The sequence below is a fragment of the Lycium ferocissimum genome, chromosome 3 (assembly GCF_029784015.1).
Source record: "Lycium ferocissimum isolate CSIRO_LF1 chromosome 3, AGI_CSIRO_Lferr_CH_V1, whole genome shotgun sequence".
Classification (NCBI taxonomy): domain Eukaryota; kingdom Viridiplantae; phylum Streptophyta; class Magnoliopsida; order Solanales; family Solanaceae; genus Lycium; species Lycium ferocissimum.
The window spans coordinates 14,024,288-14,042,972 of NC_081344.1; the positions used below are offsets into that span (position 1 = coordinate 14,024,288).

Below are 18,685 nucleotides of genomic sequence, written 5' to 3' on the forward strand. Positions count from 1 at the left end.
CTAAGCTTTTAATAATGTAGTTATTATCACACCCCAATTTTCTTAACTATGTTTAACGTGGTCAAATCACTTTTTTTTTTTCTTTTTCAAATCAAGACTTAAGAGATCACTTTAGTTAAATCTTCTCTTCTCCAGTTACTTATTAGTTGGATACTTCGTATTACTGAATGGTATATATGTAACCTATGTGATAGAATGCAACTCACTCACTGCATTGACTCAAATTACGTATATAGATTTCAATAAACTAAAAAAATGTTTTTATACTACTTCTACATTTTTATATGAATATCAATCGTCACCTTCACTAATCATTATAGTTATCATTAGCACAAATTACGATTACTATAACAATCACCAATCACTAGTGATAATCACCACTATCGGTTCACCACCGTATATCAACAATCACCATTTTTGTAAGTATTTTTTTGTTTTACTAATCATAATCATCCATAAAATTATCGATACTATCACTAGCTATCACCATTATCTCCACAATTAACCATTATACTTGTAGTCACTATCACTATGAAGATAATAGCTATTATCCACAACCATTGTTGTCAACCCAACAGTACCACTAACCACCACCACCCCTGTTGGCACTCACAATCACCAATGACCACCACTATCACCGTATAATATTTTAAATATTTTATTAATATAATATTATATTAGTCTTTTTTTAATTTTATATATTTAAAATAAAGATGCATATTTAATACATTTAAATATTGAGAAAATACACGGTCTAATTATTTGATATTTATATTTTAATATTTAAATATGAATTTAAATTCAAACGTCTTAATTTTAATAAAAATAAAGAGCCCTACACTCTCCCTCGAGTATTAACTCTATATCAAATTGAATAGAACGGCAGGTTACAGTTTCATAAAGCAAGTAAAATGTGATTTGAAACGTGATTGACTGATAATGAGTACAAAATTAATTAAACAAATATATACTTGAAGTATATGACAGTATGGTCCTAGTTTATAAGATCACTTATGGGCTCTGAATCACTTTGGGGTCTAGTTCTTGGTTAGAATAATGCAAGTGTTAATAATGCTTAGATTAGTTACGCAGACATTAGTAATGCAGGAATTAGTTATCAAGGTATAAAAAATGCAGAGATTAATAATGCAGGGTTTAATTATACATGTATTACTTATGTGGAAAAGAAAAACTTGAACCAAATATTTCATTAGCGATGTTATGTTTTACATAAATAAAGAGAAAAAATCAACCAAACATTATATAACTTTTACTAAATTCTAGGTGAAGGTTAACTTTCCCCGTTTTTATAACCAAACGAAGTATCAAAATAATGATGGTTTTATTACATAAATAACTCCTCATTGCCCAGCAACCAAACGAGCCTTCTGTTTTGAGGCGATTTTAATAGTATATAGATCATTAAGACCTATTAACTCGAGTGTACTAATAAGTCTCATTAGGTCATTATTTTTGCAACTATAGTCCCTTCTCATGTACTTCTGACTCTTGGCATTGTATCATTAGAGGAAATTGTAGAGAAGACTCTGCTTAGTCTTTCATCTTGAGAGTTTACGCTGTTTGATAATATGTCATTACAGACACTGATGCTTAGGCAACTAGTTGTTGACTCATCAGATAAATCATGAAATATGAACACAAACCAAGGGTATTAGTGTTAGTTTTGACTCAGTATACGCACATTGTCGTCCTAATATTATCTCGAGGTATGATTGCAGGTGATAATAAGGTGATGTGCTATACTTGAAAAAAAAATATTTTTTAAAATAAATTGATTTTAGAAGCTTAACCAGGCTATTAGAAAAACAAGGCCGAGGTATTTCCATGGTGTGCTAGAGACAACGAGCTGTTGACTCACATATTATATGATCGTTTGGTACAGTACGTACTTAAGTAGGCCATACAGATACATTTGGCTATTGATTTTCAACTGACATATGAAGATAAAAGCTGTATGAAAGAGTTCCATTAACTATGGCATTATCATATACGAGATAATGTAATTGCCAAACTGTTATAGTGTAGCATCTTGAACGCATGTACGCGTGTAGTGAAGAGGAGCCATTATATCTTTGACATTGCACAATCCATGACATCAACTAGAAAATCTGCAATCAAAGTTTTAGATATATAAGAGCCCGAGTAAAGCTTGAATTGGGAAAACATGTAGTAGCTAATTTCCTTTGAGAAAGGAAGGAAGAGATTTGGAAGCAATTAAGTACTTCTAAGAGCTAAAAAGTACCTGCATCTTCTTTAGTGAAACAAAGTGGAGGAGTAATTCTGAAGATATTTCCACGGAATCCACCCTTGCCAACTAGTACTCCCATATCTTTAAACCGAATAGATAAACTAAGTTAATACGTAAGGTTTAATTTAACGACAGGACAAAAGGATGACGATTTAAAAGAAACTTGCCTTTCATCTTGTCCATGATATGCAGAGTTTCAACTTTTGCAGGAGTTTTCAGTTTGCGGTCAGTGACTAGTTCGACGCCTAGAAGCAGTCCTCTTCCCCTCACATCACCAACAACTGCATAAACATTATTGCAGAAGCCATAGTCAATTGAAAATGACAATGATAGAGATGCAGTGGTTCGTTTATAAAAATGATTTGATCATCCTCCTCTAGAGGTAATAATCATAAGGGTGAAAGGAGAAAAAAATCTCACTTTCATGCTTATTTTTTAAATCCATAAGGCGCTCTTTCAAGTAGGAACCAACAACACGGGCATTTTCTTGAAGCTTCTCTTTTTCAATCACATTAAGGACAGCAAGTCCTGCAGCAGTACACACGGGATTTCCACCAAATGTGTTGAAGTAATTATGATGACTAGGAGTCAAGACCCGTGCAATCTCGGGAGTTGTTACCACAGCCCCAAGGGGTATTCCATTTCCAATGCCCTGGAAATGACGAAGTAAAAGAAGCTTAATTTTTGGCCAAATTATAAAGAGAAGGACGTCTTCTTTTGTAATCGAGTATGGAAAATAGCAGACTGTCATTGTTGAAGAGACTGACTTTTGCCATTGTCACTATGTCAGGAACCACTCCTTGGTTCTCAAATCCCCAGAAGTTGCTTCCGGTTCGAGCAAATCCAGCTTGAACCTCATCTGCAATGCAAAGGCCTCCAGCTTTTCGTATAGTGCTGTATGCAGCAGGCAAGTAACCTGGAGCCAATTCAACTATCCCACCAACACCCTACACTTAAAAGGAACATTTAGAGGATGATACACGCGATGTTGTACGGAACATCATTGAGGGATGACTACCTGTATAGCTTCAGACATAAAAGCAGCAACCCTCCCAGATGTTGCGGATTGGATAAGATCTTCAACGTCCTCTGCATACTTCTCCCCATCAGAACCGAAAACACCTCTGTATGGATCAGGATTTATGGCATGATGAACTCCACTCTGATCAGCAAAGTAAATAGTAAGTGAACATGAGACAGAGTAATAAACATAACAAGGAGTTATTATGGCACCATCATATGCTTCCCAATAAACACTATTGCAGGTTCCCTATTACTCCAATTGTTACAGATAATCAAATGTCTTTAGAATGGATAGAAACATTAAACTTGTTATATAGAGGCAATTTTCATCCGCTGCCCACTATTATTCCACTGAATATCAGACCTAACAAAGGAGAATATCCAACATAATGATGATAAGATACCAAGTAATATAACAGAATGATCAATTAACTCCTATACGGTAACTTCACAAATAGTCATCTGATAAATACTTGGACGGCTGCCTACATAGACAGGGCATGTGATTTTTTCGCATTAAAATGGTCAAGAAAATTCATTCTGCATAAGACATCTTGATAGTTATTCATAATGCAAACACATAGGAATAGCAATTCACAGAATAGGATGTTGTTATACCTGTACTATGTTGAACTTCCATATGCTTTGCCCGGTGGTGCTCATAGTGACACCTGCATTTCCATGGTAAGCATTCCTTAAAGAGATGATATCATGACAATTGGTGTATTGTCTTGCCATCATGATTGCTAATTCATTTGCCTCAGTCCCAGAATTAGTAAAGAACACAACCTGGGAAAGCAATAATATGTCACGATAAGATTGTAGACATGGATATTAAGTATAAACAGTGAAATTGCAAGTACTTTTACACTATAAGTGTATCCGTTATAGCATATAACCTTGCCTAATTTTCTAGGCTATTGATCTCTCTTCTTATGGACGGTTACAAGTATTGTGCATATAAGTTAAAATAACTTGTAAGCCAAAGAGTAAAGGAATACCTTGAGATCACCAGGTAATTTAGAAGCAAGTGCCTCAGCAAAATCAGTAATCGCGTGATTAAGGTATAAGATAGTTGAGTGCTGTAAGCGTTTGGTTTGGTTTACGATAGCCTCTACCACATCAGGGTGGCAGTGCCCACAAGATACAGTTGCAATTCCTCCAAATGCATCAAGATATCTACGTCCATTGCTGTCAAATAAGTATTGCATCTTTCCATGTACCAAATTCAGCTGCACATAATAACCACAATCACCCCAAATTAAAGCACCTTGTCAATCTCAATATACAGTAAATAATACCAAAAAGAAATTAAAGAACACTGAATAGGGAATTCTCGGACCAGTACTAACTGTAGTTAACTGGCGTGTACAATATATAGTAACACTGAATCTGAACATTAAAATGAATATAAAACAGACCTCAAAGTAGTTTGCTGGATTCAACTTTAAGCCTAACAAGATTTAACTAAGGCTTTCTTGCATAGACACTTTAGCATCGGCGAACTTGTAGTACTTTTCATTTTTATTTTGTTTAATATTTCCCTGACTCCAACTTGCTTGGGATTAGCAAACACATCCATGAATTCAAACTTATATTTAGATATATACAACAGCAACAACTAACAACTAACACACCAAGTGTAATCCCAAGCGAGGCGGAGTGAGGGCCAAGGGGGTGAACCCACTTTGGCAAAAAATTACACGCTATATACAAGGTGAAAATTATTTTTTATGTATGTATAGTAGACGTTGAATCCCCTTCACTTCTTTTTTTGTCTACTCTTTTATATTTTTGAACCCCCTATTTAAAAAGTATAATGGGGTTACCCCTGGCAGTTTGTAAGGATCAAAAAAGTATAAAACAGGATTGAAAGGAAAATAAAAACAGCAAAATAGCTATTTAGATATTTCAAATCACTAATTAGAGGTAAAAAAGAAAGACAAAAATAAGCAAAAAGAAAAATAGAAATTAAAGGAATCTAGTCACGTTAACTGCGCAGGAACACCATGACGAAAACCAGAACTTGGCTAGATAACATTAATTAATCATCCCAACCCAACCCAACCAAAACCATTAAACATTACATCTTTATGCTCAGAACAACAAAATCAACTAGTCTTAATCCCAAATTATTAGTTAGACCCACTTAATTACAGTACAAATTCTCTATCTGTTTCAGATTTTCACTGACAATCAGGTACTCCCTCTGTTCCAAATCCCAGTACTGTTCAGATTTTGAAAGTCAATCAAGAAAATCTTTAACCGCAAATTATTCATATGCCCTTTAAATATTTTTAATTATTACTTAAATTATTTTATAAAAAATTAAAGATTGTATGTCACTAATCATCAGGTAATTAAAGAGAGGCTCACCGGTTTTTGATACAAGTGAAACATAGAAGGGCTAAGAAACTCCTTTCGTTTGTTCAAGATTTCATCGCCAGTGGGTCCATCATATGGTGGTGGAGAGTAGTCGAAGTGAGGCATCTTAGGATTAATGATCATATGATCATCATCCTTTTTAGATGTTGCTAAGCCTAATTGAGAATAACAACAACGTTGTTGTGTTAATAAACCTCGTACATCTCCCACACACTTTGCACTTCTTGTTACAAGCCTCTGCATGTTGGGTGATGAACGGAAGTGGAGAGGAATTTGGATGGTCTAAAAAAGATGACGTGTGGAAACAAATGATATGTTGAAATAGAATGAGACACAAAACGGAATTAGAACGTGCACATATATATAGAGAGAGATAGGGTGACATGTGTTACAAATGACGTGACCCGCCAAGTTAAACAAAAGAGCCAATAGGATGGTGTCATGTGTTACCGGTTAAATTAAAGTCCAATGAAAATGCGCAACTTGTATAAGTGACGTGTTTCGACCAATCAAATATTGTCATGTCAACTTTAATGTGATTGATCGAAAGGAGTTCGTCCTTATCACAACTCATTTATTTTATAACTATAAATAGCCATACAGTGGTCCTCATAATTCACAGGAGTTTAAGTAAGAAATCAGAGGGACCTTGTGGATCAAACGCTACAAGTTTTTTACAAGCTGCAAGTATTCATGTGTAAATTTCAAAATTTAAACTGAAAGTGTAATAGAAACAATTTATCGTATTTTCAAGTGCTGATTGGAACAAACTGTAATTCGAGTGTCTAAATAAAATTTGCTGACAAGTTTGAGGGTTGTCTATGTATTAAGCCAACATTAATTGATAATCTTAAAAAAGAAAAAAAAAATCTCCTATAAGAGTTTAAAATATGTTAATATTATAGAAAATTATTTACGTATATAACTAAGATCCTGTTACTCGATGCATTATTGGAAAGAATTTAAATTATATACAGAGAGTATAAACCAATATAAATTTTTAATCCATTCTAAATTGGCTATAATATAGCTGGAAAATAATTTAATTCGGCAGCTAGTTTGGTACTTTAATTACCTTAAAACCAAATCAAACTTTCGATTGTTAATGCATGTACATTAACATCACTTACTAACAATGCATAAACTTTGGTTCGGTAGGTAGCTATTTTTTTTTTTTTTTGGTTGATAGCTAGCATTATTGGGAATAATATCCGATGTACATTCAGAGTCTTGTCAGATTTTGGTTACGTTCCGTTTACGTAATGCGAAATAATGGTTACTTGTATTCTTGGAAATAATCATGTGTATCAGATTTGTATCCATTAGGGTATTTTATTAACCTTTTAAAAGGTGCTGTATTAGATTATACTACTTTTAGAAATTAAACATTCCATTAGTGCGAAATGAAGGAAACAAAACTATGTTTAGCGGAATACTTACAAGTGCCTTCTAGTTCTGTGTATAATAATTTGAAATCTTTGTTAGAAACATTTAAGTTATTAAGCTCCATAATTATTTCACACTTCAAGTTATTAGATCATTATACTTCTTTTAACACAAACATTGCTAACATTGTCTTTAAGAAGCAAAAACGGACGCAAGTGATATAAAACAAGAATAATATAGCACATGATGAGTATAATATCACTCGAAAAGCTTATAACTCTAAATGTCACGTAATTTTACCCTTTTTAAGTAGAACTTCACGTCCTGCGTTTAAAAATTTAAAAACTTTGTTCGAAACACTTATTAAGTTATTAAGTTATTAAGTTCCATAAATGTATCCCACTTAAGTTATCAGGTTATTATTCTTAGGTCTCAAAGTCTGCTAATATTGGCTCTTAGAAGTTAAAATGGACTTAATTCGATGTGACATATAACAAACTAATATAGCACATGACAAGCACATAATCACTCGAAAAGCTTAGAACTCCAAACTCACACAACTTTACCTATTCATTCGACCCAAATTTCATAAAACTTTAAGAAACTCAATTAACAAGACGTTGCTTAAATTTGAAAACAATGCAGATTAGAGGGAAACTGGTGGTGTCTTTGCTAGAAAAATTATGTTCTTTTTTGAAAAAAGAAAACCGTTGTTTTTCAATAAACTATCTTCTTTCTAGCTCTTTAATCCAGTATCGAAGTGTTTTTTTTTACCTAATAGATTCTTCACCTTTCTCCGATGTGGAACAACACCCTCCATTTTTCATTCACAACTCAACCCAAAGTTCATGAGTTCGAGTCTCATCCACACCAAAATTCCAACACTTTTTCTCATTTAGTAAACCTCACGCAGTGCAAATTGAAATTAATTCGAGCCCCAAAGCGAGTCCGAATATCGGGTAGAAAACCAGAAAAAATACTTAAAAAGTTACCGCTTGCATATGTACCGTCCGCATATGTACCGTCGCATAACTTGGACATTTGTTACTTTTGATTACTGCTTTAATGTCTGAGAATTTATGCTTTTCCATAGTGCAGGTCCATTTGAGGTTTAATTAAATGAGTTGGAATCCCAAATTTCCAATTGGGATGAGTAAATTATTGAACGCATAGGAGGAAAGGACGGACATGGGGGATATAAAGAACAAATGGAAGGTAGCCTTGTAAGTATGCAATCAGGCAGTGATGATCGTGATAGAATAGCACATGCATTTATATCGTTTAATACTTATCTTTATTTGATTATTCACATTCCCCAACATCATTTCTATCCTCGATACGTCAATTGTCATTGTGTCTCCTGGCTAGAAGTTCCATAACAAAATTACGCATTCGATGTCTAAAATTTAAAACAATATACTCTACTACATAGATAAGCTACTTTAATTTGATACTCTTTCTGTACAGTACAAGAAAATATATAATTTGCGGAGGTTAAAAGTTGCAATTCACGGAGGTTTTAGCCTCCACTAGTTACTCTAAGAGACTAAAACCTCCGCGAATTGCAACTTTCAACCTCAATAAGTTACCCATTTTTTTGTAGTGACATAGATATTGGAAAGAGCGAAGTGTATAAAAAATATTAATATGCCAGTCAGAGGCGGATCTAGGATTTGAAGGTGTTTGGATGCCTAAATTTTTTTCAATGTACATCTTGTTAGGAACGTGTTGGGTCGGGTACATCTCTTTTTAGTTTATTCGGGTCAACTTAATAGGCCTTTTTTATTTGCAAATATAAAAATTACATCTCAAAAATCAAGAAACGAACATAATTAACACATTAAATAAGGAATCACACCCAATAACAACAAGGTAAAATCAACATTTTCACCAACGAACCTGCATCATTTATTTATATTAAAAAATAAACTTGCACAAGTAAAATAACATCTTCAATAAGGGAATTACATCAATCAAAATAAGAAAAATAATAGAAAAACTCTTCAATTGGTAATTACATCCCATAAGTAAATATAGAATTAGATAAATTACAAGTTCTCGAAAATAAATCATAAATTTCATGTTTTTTCTAAGCAATAATTTTGAAATTTCCATACAATTTAAGTAGTAAAATGATTTAAATTGAATTTAACAATTATAGAATAACACAATTTTTTATAATACACTCCTTTTGTCCATTTTTATTTGTCCACTATACTAAAAATATATGTCCACTTTTACTTGTAAGTTGTATAGTTTGAAAAACCAAAACATAATTTATCATTTTATACCTGTTTTAACCTTATTATTAAGTACTCCAATTCATTTCTCATTTTATTTATTGCTTATTAAGACTGTCTCAAGTCAAATATAAACAAACAAATATGGACGGAGGGAGTAATAAATAAAAGAAATTATAAAAAATAAAAATAAATTGAATTTTGATCTCAATCCAAATTTCCCATTGAGACCCAGGTTGTTCGATTTAAATACTCATAGTTTTGAGATTAAGAAAAACACTTAATTTAAGGGATTTTGAAATTTCTATTTGTGTGTTCTCGCTAGAGATCACAAATAAAATAATAGAATGGAGGAAAGACAATATAAATAATAAAAGGATAAATAGAAAATTGGGAGAGCCGAAAAGGGAATTACTGGTACAAAGGAACTAAAAAGCACAAAGAAAAACGGGAGTCGAAAATATTCAAGATAGATTCAAACTTGTGTCTAACAGCCATGATACTTTTATCTAATTTGCTACTGGAGGTGGCAGGATCAAATATTTAACCTAATTTAAGCAAATTACAATATAGCTATATACAAAATTTATCAATCTAGGGGGTGCCATGCCACCCCACCCTAAAAGGTGGATCTGCCCCTGATGCTAGTAGTAGAGGAATTAGAATTTTGAATTTATAAGTTTTAATTTCTTGAAAATACATGTTATTGGGGGGTTGATAAATTATTTCAGTAAAAACTAGTGAGTTTTGCTGAACTTGTACCTTTAAGCTCTAGCTACATTCCTGCCAACAGATCTGTAGTTATCCATGAGGTATACTTACTTGTACTCATTATTTGCATAGTCATAATAATTTATCACGAGTAACGGAAAATTGAGAGGAAAATACACTTAATTCATCAGCGATGACATGATAAATTTTTTGTGAAAATACTTATTATATACTTATTAATTTGGTGTAAACATCGCACTCTTTATGATTTTACCTCCGTTAAAATTCAATAAAGTTTTCTTGTAATTCCACTCTTCTCCAAGAAATAGTACGGACTAAACAATAAGATTTGTTTCTTCAAAAAGGCAAAAGCATATGCTAAAGATGCAAAACAATTATTGTAATTGTTACAGTCTTCCATGCATCTGCCCATCTCTCTGAACCACCTTCAAAGATGAAACATCATCTAGCCATTTTTCCCGCAAAGAAAGCAGGTAGCCTCATTATCACTATCAAATATATTTATATACTCACCAATCGGAATTTACATATGTAGTAGTAGTGTTCGATTACAATGGCAATAATGCTAGAGATATCGACACATTAGTCATTTGTGTGAATATTTAATATTGGGTTCTGCTAAATATATATAATTATAGTTAAGAGACCAATCAATCACGTCACAAGGCTGAATCATATATAGGAAACAACGTATCAACACCACTAATAATTAAGATGACGTTCTTATCATCTTATGTGGTCATGTCTACTTGTAATGTTTCCACCCAAACCTCTTGTGATGGATGATAAGATTTTTGCAACTTTAATTTGAAGTCTTGAGTTCGAGTTTTATAAATGATTTTTTTTTTTTTTTGCTAGGAAGCAATTCATCCTTCATAAGCTTTACTTGAAGATAGATTCAAGATTTGAAGTTTATGAGTTCGTAGAACGATTTAAAGTTAATATACAATAATAATCAAATTCACAATCACATATTTTATAGATGTTTGAAAGATTTCTTAATAAGAATACAAGGTTTATGCAAAAGCTATTGGGTCCCGTAAAGCCATAAATTATGTTCGCAGAGGCTAATCCTGGATTTCAACTTTATGGTTTCTGAATTAGAATGACGAATTCAAGTTACTGAATTCTAAATTTAATTAATGTTTACCCATTTAATAAATTTCTTAACAAATACATTGTTTGAATAAAAGATTAAAAAAAAAAAAAACTTTCATATAAATATCAATCACCGAATAAAAAACAAAAAAAAAAAAGTTACACATTATAGAATCATCCGCCAACATGGATTTCCAATAACATCATAAGGTATTTTAAAACTTTGGTTAACCAATGTATGAAGCACCATGTTCTATTGTTGTCCGTTTAACCAAAAGCTTCCAAATTAGTGCTGACTAATTCCACCAACTTTAAGTCACACACACTTAAATCTTATTTAGACTGAAAAGGCTGAGTTAATAGTAAGTTTCTCAATCATAGCTGCCCATCGAGTTTGTTTAAAAATGAAAATGCGTACTCTCGTTTTTTTGTTTAAAGGGGTGTTCTCAATTACTATTCAAAAGGCAAATGTTTAAATTTACCCTTCAAGTATGGTTTACAGTTTAAATTTGTCCTCCATCAAAGTTTGGGATCAAATTTGCCCTCCCCATTAGGATACTTGGTATATTTGCCCTTTTATGAATGGAAGTGTGACTTGGATTCCACAACACAAAAAAATCAGCCACGTAGGCTCTACGTAGACTCCCAAACCCAATTATTTTAACTCATGACCCGTGACCCGTTTACCCATCATATAAAGTAATACAACCCTAGTCCCTTTTATTTTAGAAAAGAGAGGGAACGAAAGAGTATATGTATAAACATAAGCTTACCTATCTAAATGTGTTGAATAAAATAGATAGGAGAACAAGCAGAGAAATAACAGAAATTGGTATAAACATAAGCATAATCAATATTTTAAAATAAATTGCCCTGATGAAAGTTGTAAACACATTTGACATTTTTTGTGGGTGAGAAGGGCACTTAGGTATTCTTTTCGCTATCTTTCGCTGAGCTAGGTTCTCATAATTGATAGCAAACATGAAATTTTCAGGACGGAAATGGAAGTGTGACAGTGAGTTAGAAAATCGTGAGAGAAAAAGTCTCAGGGTGACGGAAAATTACGGACCGTGTCTATCTCTAAGAAATGCTAATTATGTAAACTCACACTTCATTATATGCTCTTTCGATTCGGCTAGGGGAAACATTCTAAGCACATTAGGCATACTTCTAGATCATCTTTTCCCCTTTTGATGGGAATTTCGCCCGAGGCATACTTCCTCATCCTCTTTTCCCCTTTTATGTATTTTTTATTAGCAAGTTTAACCTCTGTTACAAGTTGGGGCTATTTATACCCTGCCTTTGTCAAAGTTAACAAAATTACCCCTTGATTGGATGAAGTCCCACAAATCAACCTCAATTTTCCAATTTCACTTAAAATTATCCGATTTCTCTCTTTTTTTTTTCCTTTTTTTTTTAATCCGACCCGATCCACCTAATTAAAATGGAGAAACATTCACCTCATTTGTTTCAACTGATGAGCATTCATCATTTCCTTCTTAATTCATTTTTTCACAAAGATATTCAAGTCCAAATTTTTACAACAAACCTTCCACATTCCCACTCTTGAGGTAACAAAAATATATCTTTTGTTATATGTTGATATTCTAGGCAAGATTAGTTATTGAACTTCCCCTCTTCATCTTTTGTTCATTTTCATACTTTTCTTAGAAGTGTTTTTGGTTCTTAGAGTGGATTGTCCAAGTTTCAGCTTACTCAAGATTCACCAAGCAACACGACAATGATTTCATCACTACCGAATTCCTACATAGCTTTTGATGTTGTCCAAGTAACTGGCGATTATATGGAAGAATATGATATTCACAGCCTTTGAATCTGTGGTATCGAAAGAAAAACATCTTAGCATCGTTTAATTCAACGTTCGTGATCAATATCAAACCTGAGAGTGTCCATGAGGTGAAAGATTGGCTTTCATGTTGACTAAAGAAAGTGGTCCTAACTCTAAACGTGAGGGTTATTTCATTAGGTGGGTCAGGTTAAAAGGAAAAATCGGGTAATTTTAAGTGGCGAATTGAGGTTGATTTGGGGGATTTCATCCAATAGAGGAGTAATTTTTTTAACTTTGGTAACAGCAGGGGTATATAGCCCAACTTATAACATATGACAAACTTAGCTAATAAAAGAAAGTAGAGTGTATTTTTCACCCAACTACTATCAATTACTCATTATCTTCACGCATATCAGCGCATAGATACTCCTTCCACCCTCCCCTCCCCTCCCCCGACCACAAAAAAAAAAAAATAACACTAATTTTAAGCCATCATTTTAAATGCAACCGTAACAATGCCGTAAAGAGGAACAATGAGAGCAAGAAGATCATCTTTGAATTGAAGCAGGATCAAAGCTTCCAGTAATTGATGCCCAAGTCACAAAAAAATCACACCACCCTCATTTGTTTAATTTGTTATTGAATGACCACAAAAAGAATACCACAAAATCATCGTTCCAACTAAGTGAAACCCATTAATTTCGAAATGTTCGATCCTCCACAAATGTGATTTGTTATCGAGTTTTAGTGGAACCATTTTAAGGAGCTTTAATATTAATTTCGGGGGTGTTTGGAGACGATTTGAGGCAAGTTTGGCTTGATTTTCAGACTGAAAATGAAGATTGAAGACTACTCTACCTTCCTTGTACATACATATATATCCCCTCTGTATCAGTATAATTAACTCCCTTGTATATCCGAGTATTTCTTTCATGTATGTCAATGTATCTCTTGTATATCATGTATATTGGTATACATCCATAAAAACATTTGTGATATACGCTGATATACATAATATACATATCTGATGTATATAGTCGCATTGAGTTTAACAAGTCGAATTCAGCTATGTTTTTTTGACTCCAAACTAGTCTGTATCACCCCAAATCTTTTCTCGAATTCTTTATATAGCATTATCTAGACACCCACTAAAAAAATTAAAAAGTTGAGATACGAGTTCGGTTGCGACTTCAAAATTGGAGTTTTAATGAGATTTTGTCACCAATGAACTGAGAAGGTTTTTATGGTGATAGTGGTTAAATTTGATGGTTTTCAGAGGTGAACTCCAAATGAGATGATGGTAAAAATGGGAGTTAATTCCTCAAATGGTCATTGAACTTATAGAAAAGTTCTACTAAAATAACTTTTGAATTTTTTTAGACAATAAGGTCATCAAACTATGTCTTTGTTTCCAATAAAGTAAATTAACCCATTATTAGACATAAAACCCCTTAACCCATATATAAATTATAAAACCCATTAACGAGATTGGTTTATTGGTAGAATATTTGGATTCCACTTTGGAAAGGAAAAGGGCAGTTCCAAACGAAGGACCTAGTCTCAAGGGGCAAGCTTCCCGGTGTCCAAGTGTCAAGTCCCGAGGGCTTGCGTCCGCCGAAAGCTTCCTTTTTTCTTTTGACTCTTTCCTTGCAATGAACCGAAAGGTGAGAGGCAGGGCTCGGTCTCAAGGTTGCTCAAGAAAAAAATCGTGTTGGATAACGACGTCGCAAAAATGAAAACACTTTTACAATTAGTTGTATATATGCTTTCTAAATATAAAATGTTTACATTAATTGTAATCCACTTATTTATAAAACTTAAATAAAATCAAAATATTACAAGTTCACCTCCAAGAAAATAAAAATACTAAATCCACTTATTTATAAAACTTAAATAAAATCAAAATATTTCAAGTTCACCTCCAAGAAAACAAAAATACTGAATATTTTTAATTGTAATCCACTTATTTATAAAACTTAAATAAAATCAAAATATTACAAGTTCACCTCCAAGAAAATAAAAATACTAAATATTTTCTTTTATTATTGAAAATTTTATATATCACGGAGAATAATTTACAATCAGTTAAAAAACCTATAGTTAAGCTCTGTGCTCAGTTCTATTACCATTCAACTGTATCCTCTTATTGTCCACTGGGATATGATTTTGTAATATTCTGAAATTTTTATTAGAATTAAGATTTCACATTTTGAAAGTAAAATAGAAATATTCAAATGGGTTTTATAATTTAAAAATGAGTTAAGGGTTTTTTATATCAAAAATAGATGGTTTTACTTTTTTGGAAACATGGACATAGTTTGATGACCTTATTGTCCAAAAAAATTCGAAAGTTACTTTAGGGGGACTTTCCTACAAGTTCAATGACCATTTGTGGAATTGACTCTAAAAATGAAGTTTCTCCAATATTTTCGTCCATTTAGGAGTAAATCGAGATTGTTTATTTACTATAAAAAATTTTGGGCTTCAATTGCTAAGCCTAATCTTTGGCTAAAAGCTTGCCAATAGTTATAAACAGTAGTATACGCCAATTGCACAAGTTTTAATTTCTTTGTTTAATTTGTTTAGTTACTTAATAATTTCTTTTATTATGACTATTTATGACATATGAAATAAGATGATTTTTTATATATAAATATTTTGATAAGATTTTTCGTGAGTCAATTTGAGCTATATATTAGCTGAATTTTTGGATGAATTAAATTGGACATATCAAAGTGATATTTAGACTGCCTTCTAAGGAAACCAGATTGTACTTTTGTGAATTGTTAAGTATTTAAATACTAATGCCTAGTACAACGTCCATTCTATCCACAAATTTGGAAGAAAAAAGAACCTCACTTTGTTGCGGAGATAATTTTGTACTAATCAGTTCAATTTAAATAATATAACAATCATAATGACACCAGAAAATTGTTTTCTGCCTCACGAAGGCACAAGTTGTGCCGTGTGCTCAACATACGAGTACATACAAAATACAAATTAAAGCCGTCTCTATTTAGAGATTGAATATGAACTGATTAGCAAAGATCAGACCTAACATAATTTAAATATTATGTATATATCTACAGAACTTGAAGGCTTATATACAACTACCTAAGTTGTTGAATAAAACTAGCTTGGTCTCATCTCTCTATGACGGTCTCTATCACCCCCTCTCAAACTGGAGTGAAGCAACTCGACAACTTCAAGCTTATTGCTTTTGAAATTGTAGATTTTTTTTTTTTATAGAATTAGAGATGAATTTGGTAACCATGACACCTTGCACAATCTTCTCATGATACAGGTGGATGTAGTGCATAAATTACGGGTTCATTAAAATTTAATAATTTAGCTTAGACATTGTATATGTATTTGAAAAATTCACTAAACAAGTACAAATAATAGATTTCGAACTCAGCAAATCGAATGCGTTTGGAGTAGAATATTAAACTGGAGCAGGGAAAGTGTATAAATACCCTCTTTTGGTCACGCCATTTAAGTAATACCTGTCTTTTTTTTTTTTTTGCGCGAGTACCCATTTTACACATGAAGCTTGGCAACTTCAGGCATTCACGTTTGAAAGTGTGGCGTTGTGAAGGCCAAACATCAGAAGTTTTCACCTGATGTTTGGTATGGCTTCCCAAGGAAATTCAGACATTTTTGACTGAGGTGCATATAAAAATTGATTCAAATTTCAGTCATATATGTCTGAATTTTTTTTATGTATGCCTGACCTTCAGTCGTACATGACTAAAGTACATATAAAAATAAGGCTAAAATTTCAGTCATGTGTGTGAATCTTTTTTCTCAAAAATATTTTTTTCAAGTATGTATGCATCGTATATAATTGACATACATGTAAAAGGGAGCTGAAATTTCAGACATGTGCGCCTGAACAAAAAGTTATAATATGTTTTTCGAATTTCAACAATCCAACACACGATTAACATCCAAATCTACTCTAAATAAACTCAAATTTGAAACAGAAGTTCCTGGATCCGTATATCATAAAGAACAAACCCCAATCATAAATTTGTCAAAAATACAACAAATCTAACAAACTCATTTAACACATTTTTTTCCCCAAGTTTGCTTGCACTCCGGTCATGCATATATGCATGAACTACATGTAAAAATGGGCTAGAATTTCAGACATGTACGCCTCAGCAAGAAGAGCGAAAAGAAACAGTTAGTACACGTGAAAAAAAAAGGGTATTACTTAAATAGCTCGCCCAAAATAGGTACCCCAAGAAATTTTTACAATTCGAACTCATAATATTCAAATTCTGCATTCGCCTCTGTCATCCTATGCTAACAGAGTTAAGTGTTGCCTAAAATATCGTCCATTTTATCTACAATATTTGGAAAATAAACTCTTTTTTCTGGTACAAAGTCATAGTCTATATAATTTGAATTAGTATGATTTAAAGTATCCATTAATAATAGTCTAAAAGATATAGACCGTCAATCAATTGATGTTTTTTGCGGAGATAATGTAATATTTTCTCTGCCTCAATTTATATGGCATTGTTCAGATTTTGAGATTCAATTTTTTTCAATACTTCAAACTTAGAATCTTTTAAGCTTTTTTTGCATAGAATTTATATATTCAAAAATTACATAAGAAACACTATAAGTCATAATAATTAACAATTCAAGATGTTTACAAAGTATATGAAAAAACCGCGATAAAAAAACTTATTTGACTCTTGAAGTTTGAATGATGCCACATGAATTCGGACAGAAGGAACACAATTATTTAATTTGTCAGTTCAATTCATTATCTGAAGCTCTAAAAAGCAGTGTATGTCAATCCATGCAGAACCAATGAACCATGATAGTATAAAATCCTCAATAGACACAAAGTGTATTATATTTAAACGTAGTTGTTGATCTACTGATCACGCTGCTTCTTCATCATACTTTGTCAAAAGATTTTTCGATGACACACGGTATGCCAAGGGACCATACATAGGATATATATAAACTTGAAATTAACTTATATAAGTAATGATTAATGAATGAGCCAATAAAATAGAGCTGTGGCAAGTATTCAACTCTATTACTTAAAGAACTAATTAAGACCTTCAACATCAGTCCTAACCAATCGCTACCCCTCGCAATTATTTTATTTGCATGTTTTTATCGTTGACATTTAGTATAAACCCAAAAGGGAGTTTTTTCCCGGTATAGTCCACACTTAAGGGTGTGTTTGGTATGGAATAGTTTTCAATTTTTCTATGTTTAGTTAGTTTAAGTTTTAGCTTATTTTCTCTAGGAAGATAATTTTTTCTTTTCTTTTTGAAAAGGGAGATAATTTTTTCTTTTCTTTTTGAAAAGGCGTCTTCTCAATTATTACTCAAATCAAAATCGAGTACATCAAAAATAAAAGATGGTGGGACAGACCTCCATTCTATCGAACCAGACATAAAAACAGTCGCCCTAGTTAAAGCATGAGCAGCTTGATTAGCTGATTTTCTAAGTAGAGAAACAGACACTAATTGAAAACCTTTCATTGATAAATTTCCCTAGTAAAATTCGAAAAAACAAGTTTCATAATTTAGATTCTGCACTGATTGCCACCTCTTACCATCCAACAGACCACCGCCCACCACCCCACCCATTTTACCCTTTAGGTAGTATTTGCCTAAATTAAATGGTTTTGGGACAATATTTTTTGTTTACTTACTAAACACTAGAAAATAAGTAAAAAATTATTATTTTCAAGAAAAATATTTTCCGTGGATATCATTTCCTTCGTAC

The 18,685-nt window shown here is 32.5% G+C and overlaps 1 protein-coding gene across 1 annotated transcript; it reads right to left on the bottom strand.

Moving 5' to 3' along the window:
* Positions 1-1,855: 1,855 nt before the first annotated feature.
* LOC132049796 (alanine--glyoxylate aminotransferase 2 homolog 2, mitochondrial-like) lies at positions 1,856-6,019 on the bottom strand. Its single transcript, XM_059440729.1, has 9 exons — positions 5,669-6,019; positions 4,294-4,524; positions 3,911-4,081; positions 3,288-3,431; positions 3,037-3,216; positions 2,690-2,921; positions 2,437-2,550; positions 2,264-2,350; positions 1,856-2,129 (listed from the first exon to the last, which is right to left on the bottom strand). The coding sequence occupies exons 1-9, from the start codon at positions 5,918-5,920 to the stop codon at positions 2,086-2,088; spliced, it is 1,455 nt and encodes a 484-aa protein (XP_059296712.1). The 5' UTR covers positions 5,921-6,019; the 3' UTR covers positions 1,856-2,085.
* Between the last annotated feature and the right edge of the window lie 12,666 nt (positions 6,020-18,685).

What these genes read in the sequence shown, in the direction of transcription:
- LOC132049796 (XM_059440729.1), bottom strand. Translation starts at nt 5,920, where the DNA reads ATGCAGAGGCTTGTAACAAGAAGTGCAAAGTGTGTGGGAGATGTACGA. An exon ending in TTCACTTGTATCAAAAACCG is followed by an intron (nt 4,525 to 5,668) that starts GTGAGCCTCTCT and finishes TATTATGTGCAG; the next exon opens with CTGAATTTGGTACATGGAAA. An exon ending in AATTACCTGGTGATCTCAAG is followed by an intron (nt 4,082 to 4,293) that starts GTATTCCTTTAC and finishes TTGCTTTCCCAG; the next exon opens with GTTGTGTTCTTTACTAATTC.